The sequence below is a fragment of the Gopherus flavomarginatus genome, chromosome 3, assembly GCF_025201925.1.
Source record: "Gopherus flavomarginatus isolate rGopFla2 chromosome 3, rGopFla2.mat.asm, whole genome shotgun sequence".
In the NCBI taxonomy this organism is placed as follows: domain Eukaryota; kingdom Metazoa; phylum Chordata; order Testudines; family Testudinidae; genus Gopherus; species Gopherus flavomarginatus.
The window spans coordinates 1073239-1091232 of NC_066619.1; the positions used below are offsets into that span (position 1 = coordinate 1073239).

A 17994-nucleotide genomic window follows, 5' to 3' on the forward strand; every position below is an offset into this window, starting at 1 on the left:
TACCGGGCGTCTCCCCAGTCCCTGCTCATTCCGTGCCCTGCTCAGAAGCCCTGCATTCCTGCTGCACTCTTGCCAGGTGGGGCACGGGGGCCTGTGGGGTCGTGTCAGGGATAGGGACCACGTCGGGTGTGGGGCCGTGGCAGGCATGGGCAGCTGTATGTGCTGTACTGTGGATCAGAGCCAGGGGGCTGGGGGGCTGTGCTGGGGATTGGCTCTGTGCTGGGTGCGGGGCTGTCTGGCGCAGGGCACGGGGGGGTTGTACGGGCCATGTTGGGGATCAGGACTGGGGAGCCGTGTTGGGGATTGACCCTGTGCCGAGTACAAGGCTGTCTCTGGCATAGGGCACGGGGGGGCTGTACAGGCCATGTCGGGGGTCAGGACTGGGGAGCCGTGCTGGGGATTGGCGCTGTGCTGGGTGTGGGGCTGTCTCTGGCGCAGGGCACCGTGGAGGAGGTACAGGGGAGCTGTACGGGCCATGTCAGGCATCAGGGCTGGGGAGCCGTACTGGGGATTGACCCTGTGCCGGATACAGGGCTGTCTCTGGCTTAGGGCTCCGGGGGGCTGTACGAGCCATGTCGGGGATTAGGGCTGGGGAGTTGTGTTGGGGATCGACATTGTGCCGGGTGCGGGGCTGTCTCTGGTGCAGGACACCGTGGAGGAGGTACAGGGGGGCTGTATGGACTGTGTCGGGGATCAGGGCTAGGGAGCCGTAGTGGGGATTGGCGCTGTGCCGGGTGCGGGGCTGTCTCTGGTAGTGGGGACTGTGGCAAGCATGGGCGGCTGTATGGGCTGTGCTGTGGATCAGACCCAGGGGGCTGGGGGGCTGTGCTGGGGATTGGCGCTGTGCGGGGCTGTCTCTGGTGCAGGGCACGGGGGGCTGTACTGGCCATGTCGGGGGTCAGGGCTGGGGAGCTGTGCTGGGGATTGGTGCTGTGCTGGGTGCGGGGCTGTTTCTGGTGCAGGGCATGGGGGGGCTGTACGAGCCGTGTCAGGGATCAGGGCTGGGGAGCTGTGCTGGGGATTGACGCTGTGCCGAGTACAGGGCTGTCTCTGGCGCAGGGCACGGAGGGGCTGTACGGGCCATGTCGGGGGTCAGGGCTGGGGAGCCATGCTGGGGATTGGCGCTGTGCTGAGTGCGGGGCTGTCTCTGGTGCAGGGCACCGTGGAGTAGGTACAGGGGGGCTGTACGGACCGTGTCAGGGATCAGGGCTGGGGAGCCGTGCTGGGGATTGGCGCTGTGCTGGGTGCTGGGCTGTTTCTGGTGCAGGGCACTGTGGAGGAGGTACAGGGGGGCTGTACGGGCCGTGTCAGGGATCAGGACTGGGGAGCCGTGCTGGGGATTGGCGCTGTGCTGGGTGCGGGGCTGTTTCTGGTGCAGGGCACGAGGGGGCTGTACAAGCCGTGTCAGGGATCAGGGCTGGGGAGCCGTGCTGGGGATTGGCGCTGTGCTGAGTGCGGGGCTGTTTCTGGTGCAGGGCACCGTGGAGGAGGTACAGGGGGGCTGTTTGGGCCATGTCAGGGATCAGGGCTGGGGAGCCGTGCTGGGGATTGGCGCTGTGCTGGGTGCTGGGCTGTTTCTGGTGCAGGGCACCGTGGAGGAGGTACAGGGGGGCTGTATGGGCCATGTCAGGGATCAGGGCTGGGGAGCCGTGCTGGGGATTGGCGCTGTGCTGGGTGCGGGGCTGTTTCTGGTGCAGGGCACCGTGGAGGAGGTACAGGGGGGCTGTATGGGCCATGTCAGGGATCAGGGCTGGGGAGCCGTGCTGGGGATTGGCGCTGTGCTGGGTGCGGGGCTGTTTCTGGTGCAGGGCACCGTGGAGGAGGTACAGGGGGGCTGTATGGGCCATGTCAGGGATCAGGGCTGGGGAGCCGTGCTGGGGATTGGCGCTGTGCTGGGTGCGGGGCTGTTTCTGGTGCAGGGCACCGTGGAGGAGGTACAGGGGGGCTGTATGGGCCATGTCAGGGATCAGGGCTGGGGAGCCGTGCTGGGGATTGGCGCTGTGCTGGGTGCGGGGCTGTTTCTGGTGCAGGGCATGGGGGGGCTGTACGAGCCGTGTCGGGGATCAGGGCTGGGGAGCCGTGCTGGGGATTGACGCTGTGCCGGGTGCAGGGCTGTCTCCGGTGCAGGCACCAGGACGGGCGCAGGGCTCTGATGTCTCTCTCCTGCGGGCAGATGAACCTGGTGGCTGGCTGCTTCTACGACGGCGTGCTGCTCTACGCCATGGCACTGAACGAGACGTTGGCCGAGGGCGGCTCCAAGAAGGATGGCACCCGCATCGTGCAGAAGATGCGGGACCGGAAGTTCCAGGGTACCGGCCTGGGGAGCCCGTGAGGCGAGGGGAGATACCAGGCCAGGCACCCTGGCTGCCACAGGCTGTGTCCCCGTCACTATCCCAGCAACTTTTGCCAGGCAGCCATGGCCTGTGCTGGTCCCGCTGGGTGCGCTCAGGCTCAGCGCCCGGCCAGGCACACAAGTTGCCAGGGGGAGGGGGGCAAGCAGCCCCAGGCCCAGCTACTGCTCGTCGGTGTTTCGGGAGAGAAGCTGGTGCCGAGTGCTCACTGGTCAGGAGGGGGCCCCCACCCCCTCTCTTTGCCTCCCCAGCCCCAGGGTGCTCACCCCTGCCCCTCCCTTCCAGGGGTCACCGGACTGGTGAGCATGGACAGCAACAACGACCGGGACACGGACTTCAGTCTGTGGGTGATGGGGGACCCCGAGAACGGGGAATACGAGGTGGGTGCAGCCCTGAGCCAGGGGGGCTCCAGTGTCCTCAGGACTGTCCCAGCTGCCGAGCCACCTCCCAGGGCAGGGCAGTGCTGGGAGCAGGAGCTGAGCCTGCCGTGGGGGTTGGGGGAGGCAGATGCAGCAGGGTCAGTGCCCCCAGCAGGGGTTGGGGGGATTTTGGGGGACAAAGTGGGTACGTGGGGGGAGGGGGAGGCTTTGTGATGCCTGTGCTCTGGGCTGTTGGGGGGCTGTTTGTCAAGGAAGGGGATGCATGGAGGGGTGGGGGATCTGCTGGTCTGGCTGTGGAGGGATCGCTGTGGCCCAGCTGTGCTCTGTCTCCATGCAGGTGGCAGGGCACTACGCCGGGGCAGACAAGAAGCTGAACTGGCTGGGGAGGCCCATTCAGTGGGTGAAGGGGGCGCCCCCCCCTGACAACCCCCCCTGCGTCTTCGATGTGGATGACCCCTCCTGTGATAAAAGTGGGTGTGATGGGCCTGCACCCCTGCCCTGGGCAGCCTGCATCCTGTTGGGCCTGTCTCCTGAGCCCCCGGCATCCTTGCCTCCCATTCAGCCTGCCCTGGGGATGGGGTCAGGGGCCCCGGCATCCCTCTGTCGCAGCAGCGTCTGGACTGGAAGGCGCCTGCCCCATATGCAGGAAAATGCCCAACTGAGCCAGGAGCCTTGGGACTGCAGGAGGCCTGCTCCCCTGAGCCCCACCCCCGCACACCCCCCGGATCCATCCCCGGATCTCTGAGCATGGGGAGCTCTGTCAGGTCTCTGGCTGCTGCCCTCAGGACTAGGCTTGGGGCCATCTGGGCACCGAGCAGCACATGCTGGGTGCCCCGAGGGAAGGGCTGAACCTTCAACAGGGAGCAGGACAGGGCTTGGGGGCTGTGTGGGGAGCCCTGCCCTGCTAACGAGCTCTCCACTCGTCTCTCCAGCCCCACTCTCCACGCTGGCCATCGTGGCGCTGGGCACCGGCCTCACCCTTGTCATGTTTGGAATCTCCAGCTTCCTGATTTTCAGGTGAGACGGCTGTTCCCAGTCCTGGCACCCTGCCTCCGGGGCTCTGCCCTGCACCCTGCCTCCGGGGCCCTGCCCTGCACCCTGCTTCCAGGGCCCCGCTGTGGCACCCTGCTTCTGGGTCCCCACCACGGCACCCTGCTCCCGGGGCCCCGCCGTGGACCCTGCTCCCGGGGCCCCGCTGCAGCATCTTGCTTCCGGGGCCCCGCCCTGGACCTCGGGGCCCTGCCCTGGCACCCTGCCTCTGGGGCCCTGCCTTGGACCCTGCTCCTGGGGGCCCACCCTGGCACCCTGCTCCCGGGGCCTGGCCACAGCACCCTGCTCCTGGGGCCCGGCCCTGGCACCTTGCCTCCAGGGCCCCACCATGGCACCCTTCTTCCAGGGCCCCGCCCTGGACCCTGCCTCCGGGGCCCGGCTGCGGCACCATGCTCCCGACGCCCCGCCCTGGACCCTGTTTCCGGCGCCCCGCCCTGGCACCCTGCTCCCAGGGCCCCGCTCTGGCACCCTGCTCCCGGAGCCCCGCCCTGGACCCTGCTCCCGGGACCTGGCCTTGGCACACTGCTCCCGGAGCCCCGCCCTGGACCCTGCTCCCGGAGCCCCGCCATGGCTCCCTGCTCCCAGGTTGGATCACAGCCACTGCATGTGCACTGCAGGTTGCGTGTGCAGGGTGGGGTGGGGTGAATCCTCAGCAGTCCCCTTCCCACTGGCACCCAGCAGCCCCTCAGCAGAGGCCAAAGGCAGAGGGGCCTGTTGAATGGAGCCCCCAGGAGGGGGACCAGCTGAGGGCCAGGAGTGGGGGGCGGCTCTGCAACCATCCGGGGTGCTCTGTGCCTGGCCCAGCCAGTCCCATCTGCAGAGTGCCAAGGTGCAGGGCCTGGTTGGTGGCCACCCCGGCAGAGACGTCCTGTCCTGGGGGCTCCTGGGCAAATGTCCCACCCTGTGATCACAGCCGGCCAGTCTGCCCAGGCAGCCCAATGGGGAGGGAGCTGTGAAGGGGAACAGCCATACACAGCACAGCCAGATCCCTCGATACCAGCTGCCCTTTGGAGGGCACAGCTCTGGGTCCTCTGCCCGGCCGGCTCCAGCCTCACGCTGCCCGGCCTGGGGCCACCCCCACATCTCAGAGCAGCAGGCCCACCGGCAGCTGGGTTCCTCTGGGAATCGCTCTGCTCAGAGCTTCTGTATTAACCCCAGAGCCTCCCGGGGAGCTCAGCCCCATGGCACCATCCTGCTCCGTGTCAGCTGGGAAACCATTAGCCTGGCCCACCGGCACGGTATCTGAGCTGCCGGCCTGCCCCCTGCCCCACAGTATCCAAAGGCGTTGGCTGGCGTCACAGCACCAGTGCAGGGGCCGGGAGGCTGCGGCCAGGGCTTTCCAGGGCCCCTCCAGGAGCGAGCCTGCCACGTGCACCATCCTGGGGAGTGTGTGCTGCCCCTGCTCCCGCCTGATCTGCACGGAGTCCCTGAGCGGTGCCACGTCCGGCGCAGGGGAACTGGGTGCCCCACAGGGATCCCACAGGAGGCTTCAGAGGATGCTGCTCCCAGGGGACAGAACCCCGTTCCCTCAACCACCCCAGTGCGGTGGCTAACGGGTACAGCCCCCACCCCATGCTGTATGTGCACGGGCTTGTGCTCCGCTGCACACACACAGCATAGCACGCTGCACATGCCTGGTGAATCTCCTGCGTGCACACCCAGTGTGACTGGGCTCTGAGAGCAGACATGGGGGGGCTACCTGGCACTAGGGTCTGACTCCACCCTGGGCACAGGGTGGTGGGGACAGGCCTGGGGGCTGGACTCTCTGGGACACTCCAGATGTGTCACCTGTGCGCACGGTGCCCCTGGGGGTCCAGGGGCTCCCCTGACACCCTGTGCTCCCCAGGAAGCTGATGCTGGAGAAGGAGCTGGCCAGTATGTTGTGGCGGATCCGCTGGGATGAGCTGCAGTTTGGGAACGCCGAGCGCTACTACAAGGGGGCGGGCAGCCGGCTCACCCTGTCGCTGGTGAGAACTCCCACCCCCGTACATCCCGCTCCTCCAGAGCGCCCGCGCCTGTGGCCATCCCTGTGCCTGTACCCCTCGGCCCCTCCCCAGTAGAGCACTTGCCCCTCGGCCCCTCCCCGACGTAGCCCGTACGCCCCGCGCCTCCAGAGCGCCTGCGCCTGTGGTCATCCCGGCGCCCATACGCCTTGGCCTCTCCCCTATAGAGCCCGTACGCCCCGTGGCTCCAGGGCGCCCGCGCCTGTGGCCATCCCTGCGCCTGTACCCCTTGGCCCCTCCCCGACAGGGCTCCTGTGCCTCGGCCCCTCCCCGACAGCCCCTGCGCCTCGGCCCCTCCCCGACAGAGCCCCTGTGCCTCGGCCCCTCCCCGACAGGGCTCCTGCACCTCGGCCCCTCCCCGACGGGGCTCCTGCGCCTCGGCCCCTCCCCGACAGCCCCTCTGCCTCGGCCCCTCCCCGACGGGGCTCCTGCGCCTCGGCCCCTCCCCGACAGCCCCTCTGCCTCGGCCCCTCCCCGACAGCCCCTGCGCCTCGGCCCCTCCCCGACAGGGCTCCTGCGCCTCGGCCCCTCCCCGACAGCCCCTCTGCCTCGGCCCCTCCCCGACAGAGCCCCTTCGCCTCGGCCCCTCCCCGACAGCCCCTGCGCCTCGGCCCCTCCCCGACAGAGCCCCTTCGCCTCGGCCCCTCCCCGACAGCCCCTGCGCCTCGGCCCCTCCCCGACGGGGCTCCTGCGCCTCGGCCCCTCCCCGACAGCCCCTGCGCCTCGGCCCCTCCCCGACAGAGCCCCTTCGCCTCGGCCCCTCCCCGACAGCCCCTCTGCCTCGGCCCCTCCCCAATGGGGCTCCTGCGCCTCGGCCCCTCCCCGACAGCCCCTGCGCCTCGGCCCCTCCCCGACGGGGCTCCTGCGCCTCGGCCCCTCCCCGACAGAGCCCCTTCGCCTCGGCCCCTCCCCGACAGCCCCTGTGCCTCGGCCCCTCCCCGACGGGGCTCCTGCGCCTCGGCCCCTCCCCGACAGCCCCTCTGCCTCGGCCCCTCCCCGACAGCCCCTCTGCCTCGGCCCCTCCCCGACGGGGCTCCTGCGCCTCGGCCCCTCCCCGACAGAGCCCCTTCGCCTCGGCCCCTCCCCGACAGCCCCTGTGCCTCGGCCCCTCCCCGACGGGGCTCCTGCGCCTCGGCCCCTCCCCGACAGCCCCTGCGCCTCGGCCCCTCCCCGACCGGGCTCCTGCGCCTCGGCCCCTCCCCAAGGGGGCTCCTGCGCCTCGGCCCCTCCCCGACGGGGCTCCTGCGCCTCGGCCCCTCCCCGACAGCCCCTGCGCCTCGGCCCCTCCCCGACGGGGCTCCTGCGCCTCGGCCCCTCCCCGACAGCCCCTGCGCCTCGGCCCCTCCCCGACCGGGCTCCTGCGCCTCGGCCCCTCCCCGACAGAGCCCCTTCGCCTCGGCCCCTCCCCGACAGCCCCTGCGCCTCGGCCCCTCCCCGACAGCCCCTGTGCCTCGGCCCCTCCCCGACAGCCCCTTCGCCTCGGCCCCTCCCCGACAGCCCCTGCGCCTCGGCCCCTCCCCGACAGAGCCCCTGCGCCTCGGCCCCTCCCCGACAGCCCCTGCGCCTCGGCCCCTCCCCAACAGCCCCTGTGCCTCGGCCCCTCCCCGACAGCCCCTTCGCCTCGGCCCCTCCCCGACGGGGCTCCTGCGCCTCGGCCCCTCCCCGACAGCCCCTGCGCCTCGGCCCCTCCCCGACCGGGCTCCTGCGCCTCGGCCCCTCCCCAAGGGGGCTCCTGCGCCTCGGCCCCTCCCCAACAGCCCCTGTGCCTCGGCCCCTCCCCGACAGCCCCTGTGCCTCGGCCCCTCCCCGACAGCCCCTGCGCCTCGGCCCCTGTCCTGTGGGGCCCTACCCTTTGTACCGTGCCCTATACACTCCCTCAGGCACCCCCACAGAGCCTTTCTCTGCACTGTCCCCTGTCACCTCCCCAGCCATCCCCACGTAGCTCTTATAACCCACCCGTCACCTCGAGGCACCCGCCATGCCAGCCCCTGGTCCTCCTGCCACCTCCTAGCCTAGAGCGCCCCCCAGGCCACATCCTGCCCCCCACTGTCCCTGCTACGCTCTCCTAACTGCCTTGTTCCCTCCCAGCGTGGCTCCAGCTACGGCTCCCTGATGACGGCCCAGGGCAAGTACCAGATCTTCGCCAACACTGGCCACTTCAAGGTGAGTCCCTGGCATTCGCCTGCCCCTCCCCTTGCATTGAGCCCTGCCCCATGTGGCGCTGAACCTGTTCCTGTCCCTACCCCCCAGGGGAACATGGTGTTCAAAAGGCATCTGCGCCTGCCCCGTCCCCTTGCACTGCCCTCCCGCCCGTGCGGCGCTGACCCTGTCCCTGTCCCTGGCCCCCAGGGGAACGTGGTGGCTATCAAGCATGTGAATAAGAAGCGGATCGAGCTGACGAGGCAGGTGCTCTTCGAACTCAAACACGTATGTACTGGGGAGCTGGGCAGGTTGGGCTCGCGGCCGGGGAGGCGACTGGGGGCCCAGGGGTCTGTGCTGGAGCAGGAGTGCTTGACGCAGGGTGGGGTTTCCAGCCTACCCCAGCACTGGCTGAGTGCGGCATGGTTCAGAGCTCTGGCTGTGCTCAGCTCACATCGAGGTGCCTTGTGGAGCCTGGTGGGTCCTACGTGACGCCAGGTGCCCGAGACATGTCAGGGACACGTGTGTCCATGGGGGTGGGGGCACACAGGCAGCAATGCACAAACGCAGATGCACCCTCCGCCCTGCTCTGCCCAGGACCCCACAAGCCCCATTTTATCATTCAGCCCGAATCTGGCTCTCAGGGCCTGAGCCAAGGCCCAGGAACAGCCGTCGCTGTGCTAGCATCGAGCGTGTCGTGTGGCTCTGATTCCAGAGTGCCTGCGCTGGTCACCAGACACTCAGGCCGGCCCCATCCCCTCCCAACCTGGGTGGTGTGGGGTTAACCAGCCAGGGCTCTGATGGGTCCCTGCTTCTGTTTCCGGCCCTAGATGAGGGACATCCAGTTCAACCACCTGACCAGGTTCATCGGTGCCTGCATCGACCCGCCCAACGTGTGCATCGTGACGGAGTACTGCCCGCGGGGCAGCCTGCAGGTGAGGGGGCTGGGGCATGCCGCCGGCTCGCTTGCCGCTGGGCGGTGACCCATGGAGAGGCTGCGGCAGCCAACAGAGGCCCGGAAAGGGGCTGGCAGGGTCTGTTACAGCGCACTGGCCCAACAAGAGAGCAGGACGAACTCCTCCTTCGGCACCTCTCCGCAAAGTGTGGAAAGAAAAATGGCGTCGTTGTGGGTGACGTCAGTCAGGAGGTCTCCTGCTGCCCGTGGTACAAGATCAGCAGTTTCTAGACATTATAGCTGATGCTTTTCTAACACGAAAGGTGTTACACCCAGCGCGGGTGCAGATGAATTAATCACTGGTGTGGAGGCTGGTGGTTGCCCAAGGACCAGTGATTGAGACCTGACCACATTCAGTACGAGGAAGCGGAGGACAGCTCCAAGCAGGGAAATCAGTACTTGCTGCTTCAGAAGGGCCTCTCCCAACCCAGAGGAAAATTATGAGTAAAATTTATTGGGAGGGAAAATTTAGACAGAAGAATTTGAATGAAAAGTGGGAATTTTGAAAGCAGAGTTTATTGGCTGGCCAAAAATTATCCCACAATTGTGCAAGCGAGGAACTCCGGTGAAGAGCCTGTCATGGCTGTCCTTACCCATACACAGAGCACACAGCTATGCAGGGCACCAGGAAATTTGGGGCACCGCATATCCTGGTACCCTGCGCAGCTGTGTGCTGCTCCAGCCCCTGCCCCGGCTCTTCCCCATGGCCCCTGCCCCGCCCCTTCCCTCCCCCAGCCCCGCCCCACTCACCCCTGCTCCGTCCCCACCTTGCGCCTTCCCAGCTCCGCCCCACCTCGCCCCTGCCCCGGCTCTTCCCCATGGCCCCTGCCCCTGCCCCTTCCCTCCCCCAGCCCCGCCCCACTCACCCCTGCTCCGTCCCCACCTTGCGCCTTCCCAGCTCCGCCCCACCTCGCCCCTGCCCCGGCTCTTCCCCATGGCCCCTGCCCCTGCCCCTTCCTTCCCCCAGCCCCGCCCCACTCGCCCCTGCTCCACCCCCACCTCACCCCTGCCCCGGCTCTTCCCCTTGGCCCCTGCCCCTTCCCTCCCCCAGCCCCCGCACTCGCCCCTGCTCTGCCCTCACCTCGCCCCTTCCCAGCCTCACCCCACCTCGCCCCTTCCCAGCTCTGCCCCCACCACGCCCCTTCCCTCCCCCACCTCGCCCCTTCCCAGCCCAGCCCCACCTCGCCCCTGCTCCACCCCCACCTCGCCCATGCCCCGGCTCTTCCCCATGGCCCCTGCTCCTGCCCCTTCCCTCCCCCAGCCCCGCCCCACTCGCCCCTGCTCCGTCCCCACCTTGCCCCTTCCCAGCTCCGCCCCACCTCGCCCCTGCCCCGGCTCTTCCCCATGGCCCCTGCCCCTTCCCTCCCCCAGCCCCGCCCCACTCGCCCCTTCTCCACCCCCACCTCGCCCCTGCCCCGGCTCTTCCCCATGGCCCCTGCCCCTTCCCTCCCCTAACCCCGCCCCACTCGCCCCTGCTCCACCCCCACCTCGCCCCTGCCCCGGCTCTTCCCCATGGCCCCTGCCCCTGCCCTCCCCCAGCCCCGCCCCACTCGCCCCTGCTCCACCCCCACCTCACCCCTGCCCCGGCTCTTCCCCATGGCCCCTGCCTCTGCCCCTTCCCTCCCCCAGCCCCGCCCCACTCGCCCCTGCTCCACCCCCACCTCACCCCTGCCCCGGCTCTTCCCCATGGCCCCTGCCCCTGCCCCTTCCCTCCCCCAGCCCCGCCCCACTCGCCCCTGCTCCACCCCCACCTCGCCCCTTCCCAGCTCCGCCCCACCTCGCCCTGCCCCGGCTCTTCCCCATAGCCCCTGCCCCTCCCCCAGCCCCGCCCTACTCACCCCTGGTCCACCCCAGCCCCGCCCCCCACTCCACCTCTTCCCCTGAGGACTCCAGAAGCAGTGGGGCTCCCTGCACTCACCACATGGTAAGCGGAGCGACCCGACCCCAGCCTGCTCTGCTCCCCTGGCTCCCAGCTGCACTGCTGGTGAGTGCTGGGGGGTGGTTCCCCCTCCCCCCAAGCCTGGGAGCCAGGGGAGCAGAGCAGGCTGGGGCTCCACTCCGTTTCCCGCAGGAAGTGGCCAGCCTCCCCTCCCCCCAGCCCCACAGAGGGCTGGGGCAGGGCCCCCCACACAGCCCCCTCTCCATGGAAGGGCTGCGTAGGGCACCAAAATAGCTAGGACGGCCCTGGAGCCCATCGTGTTTCAGTGGGGAAGTGATGGTGTAGCCCACACATCTCCTGGGGGTGGTGTCTGTCCCAGCTAGCGGCACTGAGACCCCGTAGAGAGCGAGGGGTTAATGTGTTTGCTCTACAGCCAGTTGGCTTCAGTGGGTCCAGGTTCGATCCTGCCCGCCAGCGACCGGGTCTGTCGGCGTTACACGTGGGATCAAACCAGGGACCTCTGCAGCTTAGTGCTGAGCTGAAAGCCATCTGGCTGTTGGCTAACGCTGGAGAGCAGACTCACCAGTCTCCCTCTCTAAGTGGTCTCAGTGCCACTAGATGGGACAGACACCACCCCCAGGAGGTGTGGGGGTTACAATGGCAGCAACTGGATATGGAAAAGGGGGAACTAGGTGTCCCTGGCAAATGATGTGAATTAGAATGTACAACATGAAGAACATTCCTGTACTTCCATCCCGGGCACACCACACAATCCATTGTCTACAGCCAAGCACTGAGGTACAACCGCATCTGCTCTAACCCCTCAGACAGAGACCAGCACCTACAAAATCTCCACCAACCATTCTCAAAACTACAATACCCGCACGAGGAAATAAGGAAACAGATCAACAGAGCCAGACGTCTACCTAGAAGCCTCCTACTGCAAGACAAACCCAAGAAAGAAACCAACAGGACTCCACTGGCCATCACATACAGCCCCCAGCTAAAACCCCTCCAATGCATCATCAGGGATCTACAACCCATCCTGGACAATGATCCCACTTTCACAGGCCTTGGGTGGCAGGCCAGTCCTTGCCCACAGGCAACCTGCCAACCTGAAACATATTCTCACCAGCAACTGCACACCGCACCATAGTAACTCCAGCTCAGGAACCAATCCATGCAACAAACCTCGATGCCAACTCTGCCCACATATCTACACCAGCGACACCATCACAGGACCTAACCAGATCAGCCACATCATCACTGGTTCATTCACCTGCACATCCACCAATGTAATATACGTCATCATATACCAGCAATGCCCCTCTGCTATGTACATCGGCCAAACTGGACAGTCTCTACGGAAAAGGATAAACGGACACAAATCAGATATTAGAAATGGCAATATACAAAAACCTGTAGGAGAACACTTCACCCTCCCTGGCCACACTATAGCAGACCTTAAGGTGGCCATCCTGCAGCAAAAAAACTTCAGGACCAGACTTCAAAGAGAAACTGCTGAGCTCCAGTTCATCTGCAAATTTGACCATCAGCTCAGGATTAAACAAAGACTGTGAATGGCTTGCCAATTACAAAACCAGTTTCTCCTCCCTTGGTTTTCACCCCTCAACTGCTAGAACAGGGCCTCATCCTCCCTGATTGAACTAACCTCATTATCTCTAGCTTGCCTGCATATATATATATACCTGCCCCTGGAAATTTCCACGACATACCCACGAAAGCTCATGCTCCAAAATGTCTGTTAGTCTATAAGGTGCCACAGGACTCTTTGCTGCTATTCCTGCACTCGTCAAGTTTGAATGGCAGTGACCCCCTGCAGAGCACAGACCAGAGGAAACACCCCCCCCCAGTTACCCTGAGACTGAGCCCCAGAACTTGAGTTTGACTAAAGCATCTTAGAGGAAGGCCTTGGGGGCTGATCTGCACACACGAAGAGATGGAGACTCCACCACTGCCCATGGCAGTCAGTTCCCATGCTTCAGCAGCCGTATTTCCAATTGAAATTTGTCTGGCTTTAATGTCCAGCCTTCAGTGGTGGTTCTGCCTTTCCCTGCTAGATTGGGAGCCCTTCACTGCCCAGAATTTTCTATCTGTAATGGTATTTACACACTGATCACGGCACTCGCCATATTTTGGACTGAGCTCTTCAAGTCTCTCACTGTCAGGCATTTTCTGCAGCCCTCAAATCATTGTTGTGGCTCTTTTCTGCCCCCTTGCCAAGATGCGATTCAGGATGTGGACACCAGAACTGGACGCAGTATCTAGTATCAGGCTTCCCAGTGCTGTAGAGAGGTAGAATCACCTCCGTGCTGCATAGCAAATGGAAGACTGAGCAGCGACTTGCTGACAGCGTGCAAGGACCTTCCCAGGCAGCAAACCTTGGGCACTGAAGGCTGAACAAGAACTGACGGCTGGAAGTTGAAGCCAGATACATTCAGCTTGGAAATACAGCACCAGTGAGGGTGACTGACCACTGGAACAGACTGCCAAGGGCCATGGCGTTTCTCCATCTCGGGGCCTTCAGACCCAGACTGGAGCCTTTCCGGGAGATGCTCTGGCAGGCACAGTCGGTGGGCTCTGTACAGGGGTGTGCAGGGGGACTGGAATGGCCTGTGCTCTGTGGCAGTTCAGACTAGATGATCTAATAGCCCCTTCTGGCTTGCACTCTGTGAATCTGTGAAAGAGAAACCCCATTGCCATGCCAGTTGTGGCCCGGATTGCAGCACCTGTCTCAGCACGGGGGTTGCTGTGTCCAGGGGCTGGGAGCCTTGGCACGGGGCCACGAGGGCTCGGGCATGTCTTGAGGGGGAGTCGTGGTGCTGGTGGCTGGAGTGTCCCATGGGGTGTGGCATACCTGCCCAATGGAGAGGGCCTGGCTGGGGGTGGCTTGGCTGGAGTGCCCGGAGCCCACTCCTGACACACTTCACTCTCTGGCACCTCCCAGGACATCCTGGAGAACGAGAGCATCAACCTGGACTGGATGTTCCGCTACTCGCTCATCAATGACATTGTGAAGGTACGAGAGCGTGGGGCGGGGCTCCTCTCTGCCCTGCATCTGTGGGTCTGGTGCCTTGTGCTTGGGGCCCTGTTGGCACTGGGGGAGCAGTGTGGGAACGCCATGGCCAGTCAACATCACCGGCCCTGCAGGCAACGCTCCCCACTCTGGCTGTGGTGTTGGAGGTGGGGGGGAACCTTGTTAGGCCCCTCCCCACACTAGGGAAGGTACCAGGGAACCACCTGTCCCTGCTCTTGGTTCCTCAGGGAGTGCAGAGCCCCGTGGCACCAGCCCACTAGCCAGGGTGGGACGCTGGCGCTTTCCCTGCTGGTGACCCCTGGGTAGCTGTGGCTGGATCGTGCCAGCTCTTGTGCCCTCTGGGCCGTAGGGGGTAGAGTTTCTGCCCTGATGGGGTGCCCCCAGGTTCTGGCTGGGGGTGGGCAGGGTAGGTCGGGGCTGTCTCCTAGTCTGGAAGCCCCAGGAGTCCCGACGGGTGACGTCTGAGCAGCATCTGTCTGGCACAGGGAATGGCCTTTCTGCACAACAGCATCATTGGGCACCACGGCAGCCTCAAGTCCTCCAACTGCGTGGTGGACAGTCGCTTCGTGCTGAAGATCACGGACTACGGGCTGGCCAGTTTCCGCTCCAGCTGCGATGCCGAGGACAGCCACACTCTGTATGCCAGTGAGTGCCCCCGCCCTGGAGTGCACCTGCTGTCCGCACTCCCCAGGAGCCCCGTTTCCTTCCCTGCCAGCAGCATGGAACGATGCAGCCTCTGGCGGGACACAGCTGAGAGTATCAGTTCAGGACAAATTGCGCAGAGCAGGGCAGTCACAGCCCCAGGCTGGGGGTCCTTTATTACTAACACACACCAAACCAGCCAGCCAGAGAGGACTTTGATTTCACCCCACTGGCTAACCACATGTCACACAAGCAATTCCCTTAGACACTCCCGTTTCCCAGTGTCACCACCAGTGCCACCCGTCCTGGGGATGAATGGTTATGAAAACCAACACCCCAGTAAAAGAAAAAGGTTCTCTCGATCCCAAACGACCAAGCCCCAGACCCAGGTCAATATACACATCAGATCTTACCCACAAATCACGCTGTTGCCAATCCTTTAGAATCTAAAATCTAAAGGTTTATTCATAAAGGGAAAAAGATAGAGATGAGAGCTAGAATTGGTTAAATGGAATCAATTCCATACAGTAATGGCAAAGTTCTTAGTTCAGGCTTGTAGCAGTGATGGAGTAAACTGCAGGTGCAAATCAAGTCTCTGGAACATCCCCTGCTGGGATGGGTCATTCAGTCCTTTATTCAGAGCTTCAGTTTGTAGCAAGGTTTCTGCAGAAGCAAGAAGCTGGATAGAAGACAAAATGGAGAGGTTTCCAGGGCCGTTTATATTCTCTTCCCTGTGGAAGGACACCCCTTTTTCTTACTGTGGAAAATCACAGCAGCAAGATGGAGGTTGACGTCACATGGGGAAGTCACATGTCCAGGCATGACTCCGTTTGCAGGCTGACGCCATTGTTTACATGTTAGTTTGAACCTTTCCAGGAAAGCTCAGATGTGGATTGGCGTCTCCCAAAGTCCATTGTCAGTTAAGTGGAACTTCTTACCTGAGGAGATTGTGAAGGCTGGGACTATAACAATGTTTAAAAGGGAACTGGATAAATTCATGGTGGCTAAGTCCATAAATGGCTATTAGCCAGGAAGGGTGAAGAATGGTGTCCCTAGCCTCTGTTCATCAGAGGATGGAGATGGATGGCAGGAGAGAGATCACTTGATCATTGCCTGTTGGCTTCACTCCCTCTGGGGCACCTGGCATTGGCCACTGTCGGTAGACAGATACTGGGCTAGATGGACCTTTGGTCTGACCCGCTACAGCCGTTCTTATGTTCTTAAGTGTTTCTCAGTAAGTGCCCATTCTCAAGAAGCTGAGCAAATGCTTCACTGAGGCTACTTTGGAATCAAACACATTTGAGATACAAGTACATAGCCCATACTCATAACTTCAAATTCCAAAATGATACACACACACACAGCCAGCATCATCATAACCAGCAAATCCTAACCTTTCCATAGACACCTCACACGACAACCTTTGTACAATATTTGCTGCAAATATATAACAGTGGCTGCAACAATGATCTCTACGGTCACAGTTCATGTCAATAACGTCACAGAGGAGAAGGGGTCCCCTATGCTCCCCAACCTGCTCAGGACCGAGAGGGCAGCTCAGCGTGGTCCTTCAGGCCTGGGCTGCCCCACAGCGTGCTCCCCTGGCCACCCAGCCTGGCCCCCGCACTGCTCCCGTCCGGGCTCCACTGAGCTGGGTGAGGCTTGGCTCTGGGCTGCTGGGTTCTCTCAGGGTGGGTGGAGGTCGGACCCGTGGGGCTCCACTCAGAGGTGGCTGTGCTCCTTGCTCCTCCCAGAGAAGCTGTGGACGGCCCCAGAGCTGCTGCAGCAGGGGCGCTTGCCCCTCCCAGGGATGCAGAAGGCTGATGTGTACAGCTTCAGCATCATCCTGCAGGAGATCGCCCTGCGCAACGGGCCCTTCTACATCGAGGGCATGGACCTGAGCCCCAAGGGTGAGTGGGGGCTGGGTCCCCAGGGATGGGGCGGTGGGGGGGCTGGATCCTAATGGGGGGGCAGAGCTGGGGCCCAGGGATGGGGTAGTGGGGGCTGGACCCCGAGGTGAGACTGCGGGTGGGGGAGGCATGGCTGGGTCCCTAAGGATGGGGCAGTGGGGGGCTGGACCCTAACATGGGGGGGCAGGGCTGGGTCCCTAGGGACAGTGCGGTGGGGCCCAGACCCCAAGGTGCAAGAGCTGGGGGGGCAGGTCTGGGTCCCTAGGGATGGGGCGACGGGGCCTGGACCCCGAGGTGCAAGGGCAGGGGGTGGGGCAGGTCACAGTCCCTAGGGATGGGGCAGTGGGGGGCTAGACCCTAACGTGGGGGGGCAGGGCTGGGTCCTCAGGGATGGAGCGGTGGGGCCCGGACCCCGAGAAGCAAGGGCTGGGGGGCAGGGCTGGGTCCCTAGGGACGGGGCGGCAGGAGCCCATACCCTGAGCTCAGAGTTCAGGGGGGCAGGGCTGGGTCCCCAGGGACATGGTGGCAGGGCCTGGACCCCGAGGTGCGAGTGCAGGGGGGCAGGGCTGGGTCCCTAGGCACAGGGCAGCGAGGCCCCGGACCCCGAGGTGCGAGTGCAGGGGGGCAGGGCTGGGTCCCTAGGGATGGGGCGGTGGGGCCCAGACCGTGAGGTTGGAGGACTGGGGGGCAGGGCTGGGTCCCCAGGGACATGGCGTCAGGGCCCGGACCCCGAGGTGCGAGGACTGGGGGGCAGGGCTGGGTCCCTAGGCACAGGGCAGCGGGGCCCCGGACCCCGAGGTGCGAGGGCTGGGGGGCAGGGCTGGGTCCCTAGGCACAGGGCAGCGGGGCCCCGGACCCCGAGGTGCGAGGGCTGGGAGGCAGGGCTGGGCCCCAGGGACAGGGCGGCAGGGCCCGAAAGCTGAGGTGCGAGGGCTGGTCCAGGCCAGGGCGAAGACACCCAGGCTGCACAGCCGGCAGCGCGGGCGTTGGTGCCCCGGGCCTGGCTGGACTCCTTGCCCAGGCCGGTGACGCGCTCCCGTCCCCGCAGAGATCGTGCAGAAGGTGCGGAACAGCCAGAAGCCGTTCTTCCGGCCCTCCATCGACATGGGGCTGCACAGCGAGGAGCTGGCCGTGCTCATGGAACGCTGCTGGGCGCAGGAGCCCGCTGAGCGCCCCGACTTCAGCCAGATCAAGATCTTCATCCGCAGATTCAACAAGTGGGTGCCCTGGCTGGGGCGGACAGGGCTTGGGGCGCAGCTGGCACCCAGGGGCTGGGGAGGTGTCTGGGGTGTGGGAACACCTGGGAGCAGGGCTGAGACGTGTGAGGGGGGCACATGTCGGGCAGGAACGGGGAAGCAGGATGGCGAGTGCGTGCGAACACAGGAGCCTTACGGTGTCGCACACAGCCCCTCTGGGGGGGCGGGGGGAATACGCGTGGGTGGCTGGTCTTATCTCCCACCTCCCAGTCGTGTGTTCTCAGCTGGGGCATGCTGCTCAGCCTCCCCACTTGGGGGTGGGGGGGGTTCTGCTCCCCACGGGGCGTTGGGTGCCAGGTGTCACTGTCCTGGTGACTGGGTTTTCAGATCCTCCATCAATACGGGGCCAGCCTCAGAGCCAGCAGGGCGAC

At 64.8% G+C, this 17994-nt stretch overlaps 1 protein-coding gene across 2 annotated transcripts in view; it reads left to right on the forward strand.

Moving 5' to 3' along the window:
• The window catches only part of NPR2 (natriuretic peptide receptor 2), a 50191-nt gene that overhangs the window by 26671 nt on the left and 5526 nt on the right, over positions 1-17994 (forward strand). Inside the window, exons 4-15 of one of the 2 annotated variants that reach the window (XM_050943565.1) lie at positions 2174-2309; positions 2637-2731; positions 3069-3201; positions 3664-3748; positions 5628-5748; positions 7873-7947; positions 8134-8211; positions 8754-8858; positions 13726-13797; positions 14301-14460; positions 16212-16367; positions 17416-17584. In XM_050943565.1, the coding sequence (XP_050799522.1) occupies positions 2174-2309; positions 2637-2731; positions 3069-3201; positions 3664-3748; positions 5628-5748; positions 7873-7947; positions 8134-8211; positions 8754-8858; positions 13726-13797; positions 14301-14460; positions 16212-16367; positions 17416-17584 (1385 nt within the window). The remainder of the gene's footprint in view (positions 1-2173; positions 2310-2636; positions 2732-3068; positions 3202-3663; positions 3749-5627; positions 5749-7872; positions 7948-8133; positions 8212-8753; positions 8859-13725; positions 13798-14300; positions 14461-16211; positions 16368-17415; positions 17585-17994) is intronic. The other variant, XM_050943566.1, reaches the window with a different exon arrangement.